Genomic DNA, 6,161 nt, shown 5'->3' with positions numbered 1-6,161 from the left:
GATGATGATGATGATGATGATGATGAAAGTGACACTGCGAGTAGCCATTCCTTGGATGAAGAAAAGGAAATAGATTTTTAGAGGAGTCCATATTAATAATGTAGCTGGAATAGATCCCACCTTCTTCAAAAAACTTTTTTTGTATCTCTTTTTTATAGTTCATGCATTTTTAGTAAACCTTTAGCAAATTTTGATGTCTTATTTAGCCAAAATACAACTGAAACCCAAATACGGCATTTCAAAGGGCTGACCTTGACCTTTTGACCCCTGGTGACCTCTAATAATAAATTAATTAATTTAGTTTTATATCAAATAAATCTACTGATCAATAGCATCATTTTGGTATATAGTTCTTTATTCTGGGCACAGTGTGAGAGGAGCTGCAGCCAATTTACTATCCCCAACCCCCATATTTTGCCGAAAAATGAAAAGTCCGTTTTCGGACAAAAGGGGTTAATAAAATCCATACCCACCACTGCCCAACTTAAAGATACCCATTTTCGGATGTCCCATGGTAGACCCTTTCCAAAAATGCCCACTAGAATTTTGGTCATCTCCGGTAAATAAATGGCTGCTATCTCTCGCTCTACTACCTCTATCACTAATATTTTCACCAAGTAATCCTTCAGCCTCAGCCAAACCTTGCATGACACAGTTCTTTACCATTATTAGCAATTTCCTCTTTGTATCAGTCCCTTTGAAAGGAATACCCAACCATCTAGCACAACTAACCAGATATTCCTTACCTAGTATTGGTAAATGACTAATACAGTCGGCTGACCCTAAAAACTCTGCAGGACTAAACTCAAAGTCATCCAAATTAGCCATAGTGATAGGAGGGAAAGGTATTTCCAAAAAAAGTAAATACTATAACCCCCACTGAAGAGCGTTCCAAAGTCCCAACTACTGTGTACACCTGAGCGCAAATCCTGGCAAGGTCGCCAGCTTGTTAAGGCCGTATTTACGGCCGTAATTTCAAGGGTTCTTTCTATTCAGAAATTTGCGGTCAGTAAAAATGAAACACAGCAATTTGGGAACAAAAGAACAAACACCTCAACAAAAGTTACAATATTTATTTACAAACAAAAAAATATAAGTATTGGTTGGTAATGATAATAAACAAAATTAATGAATACACAAATTGCGGGAAAACCAACCTTAAGATCTTTAAAAGATCACCTACAACTAAGTTAATCCCTAGGCTAAGAAATAGGAAGACTTTAAACACAACATTTCAGGCAGCTACCCTTCAAAATCACTGGCCAGAAAAACTAACCTAACAAACTAAGATAGGTAGAAGGAAGAAAGAGAACATAAGTGGGAAACTTAATATTACTCCTACCTAGCACAAACAAACTAACTTAAACGTTAAACTTAACTTAATAAACAATGAATTATGAAAATAATTATCTTGCAAATTATACAAAGGGAACCATCACAAACAACTTGGTAGATTGTCCCATCAGGCCACCCAAGGTCCAGAAGACCGTACTGCAAACAAGGGCGTGCACACCTACAGGTACTCGGCGATCCACGATCGTCGTAAATAACAATAAAAATATCTCATACCTGTAGTATGCCGCCCTACGTATCTCCACGAGTTCCAAGAACTCACTGACGCTGATGAGCAGGTCAACTGGATCAAGCTGCAATGCCTGAAGGCAATCCAAAATGCCACGGGAACACTAATGGTGGTAGCCTCCGAGAATCCGGGACGTCAACGGATCTCGCACGCCGTGCCAACTCGTTCGTAAATCCTTCGACGAACGAGGGAAGGGACGTGGCTGATGAATGCCGCGGTCGACAAACACCAGCGACCACACAAAAAGTATCAAAGGACGTGATTCCAAAAACTCCAAAAATTCCCCAAAGGAAGTGGCAAAGCGTCAGGCTGTGAGGAGGAACTCGAACTGCCCGTCACTTATCAACACTATCCGATCAAGCCTTCCACTCGAATCAACATAGCTCATAGGAAAGAAAACAACGATTGTTAATAAGGCACTTCAGTGGTTCACTAATACCGGCCGAGAAGGTGGTAAACAAAGCAAAACTGTGAAGTCATATGACTCTCTTACAGAGTTCATTAAACAAAAAAAACTTGAATAAACTTAAAACTAAAACAAGATCAAAAGGTATTCGAAAATAATAGAGAGATGTAAAAAAATACGAATGCAAAAAATTCAAGCATTTATTAGGTGAATCTGAAGCAACACTTTCAGCAAGGTAAAAAGCTATCTTGAACTATTACATTCCCAGGAAGACAACGAAGCCGCCCAGATGTTTGGTACCCTAGGCACTGGTTACCAAATCCCCCTACACTTCGAATACCTCGAATCCTAAAAAAACAAAAGAAAGCTGTCAATCAACGAGACAAAATTCAATATCTGTGACAAGACAAAGTTACAAAAGTTTTCTAAAATTTAATATCACAGTTAATTAAAGGATCTCGCAAGTGTAAAAAAAAATTGACTGACTTAAAGAGATAATTAAGGAATCGAGATTATTTTTAGAAGTTTGATGAAGGCGCACTAAAATAATAGGGCAACTTTAAAGTCTTGTTCTGTGTGCCAAACGGAACGAGACCTACCTCAAAGAATGCCTTGCGCTGGTTTGTTCAGTTGAGTAATCCATTCAGGTGCGTAATCCATTCCGGTGCAATAATCCATCCAACGGTCACCAACTTGATAACATCTTGATGGAAAGTTTCTTTGGACGTAGCAGCAGATCTCGTTTCCCGCCCATCAGTAATTACGAAAGCAGGGATGATTAACGTGAAGTCTTACATGAAACGCATGGCAAAGTTATTCTCACTGTGAAACAGCACACGACTTCATGCAATACTGAAAATAATATTCACGTCAATTTATAAGAATATTAGCCACTTGTGTTCACCGTGAAGAGTGGAAGGAATCTGCCCCGTCTTGGATAACCTTCGCCAAGGTAAACAGTAGTTTTAAGCGGCGGTGGCGATAAAACGCGTAACTAGCATTCAAGGTAGTTACGCTCATTAAGGTATATAAATGGTGTCTCGAACTATTTAAAGCACACAGCAAGGCTTATGCAATTAATTAAATAATAAGATCCTTTAATCTTACTGCGTATCAGTCAAAATACAAGGAAACCAGAAAAATAAAAAAAATTGAAAAATGTACTATAGATACAGTTTTTCGTATACTCCCCACAAAACATTAAATTATTGAATAATTTAATCATAAATACCAATTAATTCAATACCCGAGCGACAACAAACAAATTGCCTTAAAGCTAAAAACCATAACCAAAAGTTTACAAGATCAACTACTCGAAACCTAAGAGTTTCCTATTTTTCCGTTTACACCTTTCAGCAGCAACTCTAGGTTTACATGCGCGTCGAGTCTGACCCTGCAAATTATCATCAATAGGCTTCTCAGCAACACTGTCTTGCTCAATTTGGTTCTCAGGCCTTAAAAGAAATATAAGGTTAGAAACGTGTCTCTTAGTAATTTCTCTTGTCTTGCCCTTCAACACAACAGCACCAGTAACTTCTCCAATATCATTGACAGTCACTTCCTTAACCAAACCCATAGGATACTGGTTAGGCTTACAATAGAGTTCTTTTATTAAAACAATATCATTCTTCTGTAAAGAGGTATGTTTAACAGGAAGGTATCTGTTCTTTTTGTCAACAGCTTGCTGAGTTAATGTAGCCAGGAACTCCGAATGATACAAATCCACAAGATTATTCCTAACCTTTCTCAAATGAGAAAAGCAGTTTTTAATTTTGCTTGACTTGTTAAGAGTATAGGTGGGATCATCTGCAATCTCTGGTATCCTCTGTAAATCGGGAATTATATTAACAGAAGTAAGGTCATAGCCACGAATCAAGCTCTCAGGGGTAATAGGCTGAGGAACTGATGAGTCTAAATTTTCCCCACGCAAAGCCTCTTTGAAAGCAATAGGCCTTCTGTTCACTAAATGTACAGTCTGAGCAATCAAAAATTCAAAGTCCCTTACCTTCAGTACATTATTTTTTATAGAACCATAGACGAGCTTCTTGGTCATCTTAACACAAGTCTCTACCATCGATCCAAGTTGGCTCTGGCCTTTGAAAAAATGTTCAAACTGAATCGGTTTGACTCCATTTTCCTCCAAATACAGCTTGACCTCGGGATCCCTTAGAAAGTCTATGATGATGTTGGCTCCAGCTACTAGTTGAGTGCCCATGTCAGAAATGCATAACTCTGGCAAACCAAACTCAAAACAATGTAACTGGAAGGCTCTTAAGAACTCCTTTACCGACAAGTCATAGCAAAGTTTTAAATTAATTGCCCTACTCCAATTACAAGTTATACATAATAACCAGACTTTAACCTTTTGACTCTTAATATGCACAAAATATGGACCCATATAATCCATAAAAATATACCTGAAAGGAATTTCTGGTGCATTAATTCTGAAATCTCTGTAAGAGTTCTGGTTAAGCTTGATAGCCCTTTCATTAAAACGTCGACACACAACACAAGACTTCAACACCTTTTTAACTGTAGAATAAGACTTAGACATCCAAAACATTTTACGCATCTCTGACAAGACAGAATACACACCTGCATGAGCAAACCGTTCATGATAATCTCTGATAATCAATGTAGTTAAAGTACTATCCTTAGACAACAAAATAGGAAACCTATACCTCCCTTCATCTTTAAGTCTGGACAGCTTACTTCGTACTCTTAACAGTCCTTCTCTGTCAATATAAATATTAAGTTGTCCAACTATTCTTGGCACGTCCTTAAGTAAACGTTCACTAGAGTTAAAATATTCAAGTTCTTCAGCAAAATAACATCCCTGGTCCCTGGACAGCAACAATCTACTAGCCTCTGCAAAAAAATTATGATCACTGCGAAAAGCCTTTAAATGGTTAAATTTGTCAGGATCCCTAGCCATCACCTTAATTTTCAGCTTATTGACAAACAATAAAACATTGCGATAAATCAAAATTAATCTATGAAAGCTAGAAACTCTTGAAGTCATCTGAAAATGTTCAATTTCTATATCCTTACTACTAATGTAGGCACCCAAACTGTTTACTGGTATCTGAATATCCATTTTGGGATCTGGTACCACAAACTCCAAAGTATCCTTACTATGTTCCATTCTTGGAGCATTTACAAGGTCTGGACCTGTAAGGTAGTTAGTTTTCATTAGTGATTTATAAGAGAGACAACGTGTAATACAATCCCCGGGATTTTCTTCTCCAGATACAAACGAAAATATAACTGGGTGTTTTAAGCACAGTTCACTAATCTCGTGTAACCTGTTTTTCACAAACACAGAACATTTCTGTAGTTTATCAAGATTGTGAGTGTGCGAATATATCCAAGATAAAGCTACAAGGCTATCTGAATAAACCCTTAATTCCTGAATCTTAATAGGTTTAATGCAAGAGGGACCCGATAATTCTTTGTATAAATCTAAGAGACATTCCACTGCTAAGGCAATACTTTGTAGTTCAAGGGAAGGCATACTTTTAGATTGAAGGTTTTTTCCTACCATACGATTTTTTGCAAAAGCAAAACTTAGCTTACCTGTGGAAATACACTGTATGTATATCACTACTCCAAATATACATTTGCTACTGTCAGAATAAGCTATCAGCTTGTAAGTGTCATCTCTGCTTCCCGCAAACCTAGGAACTTTGATGACAGGAGCAGCATTTGCTTGCTTAGCAATATTTTGCCATTCTCTCGAACGTTCTTTATCCAGTGCTTGATCCCAACTCAAGTGTTGATCACATTGTAATCTGTGTAGGAAGAGCCTGCTTCTATTAAGTAAAGGGCCATTAAAATTATAAAGATCATACTGCGACGCAATAGTACGTAAAACTTCCCTCTTGGTATTGGCCTTAATGTCAAGATTTATGGGCTTGGTGGATAAACAGTCCTTTTCCCGATCCCACACTAAACCAAGCAACTTTACGTTCCTATCAGTCTTAACCTCATTCTCTGAATCTATGATTTCTTGCAAATTAAAATCATTTGTTATGAACTGTTGTAACCTAAAATGGTAGGGTTCAAAAATACCTTTAACCTGTTTATAGGCCCATTCAAGTTCAGCAGAAGAATCAAAAGCAATGGCACAGTTGTCCATATAACTCAACTGATATATCAGTTTTTTGAGTTCGA

The 6,161-nt window shown here is 37.6% G+C and overlaps 1 protein-coding gene across 1 annotated transcript; it reads right to left on the bottom strand.

Annotated features, from left to right (window-relative positions):
• Positions 1-2,218: 2,218 nt before the first annotated feature.
• LOC137636056 (uncharacterized) lies at positions 2,219-4,150 on the bottom strand. Its single transcript, XM_068368482.1, has 2 exons — positions 2,588-4,150; positions 2,219-2,336 (listed from the first exon to the last, which is right to left on the bottom strand). Exon 1 carries the CDS (start codon positions 4,060-4,062, stop codon positions 3,298-3,300), a length of 765 nt encoding a protein of 254 aa, XP_068224583.1. The 5' UTR covers positions 4,063-4,150; the 3' UTR covers positions 2,219-2,336; positions 2,588-3,297.
• Positions 4,151-6,161: the final 2,011 nt, after the last annotated feature.

Source organism: Palaemon carinicauda, unplaced genomic scaffold, assembly GCF_036898095.1.
Source record: "Palaemon carinicauda isolate YSFRI2023 unplaced genomic scaffold, ASM3689809v2 scaffold2199, whole genome shotgun sequence".
Classification (NCBI taxonomy): Eukaryota; Metazoa; Arthropoda; class Malacostraca; order Decapoda; family Palaemonidae; genus Palaemon; species Palaemon carinicauda.
The sequence above is the reverse complement of the archived record's forward strand: the minus strand, read 5'-3'. Positions and strand labels throughout refer to the sequence as shown.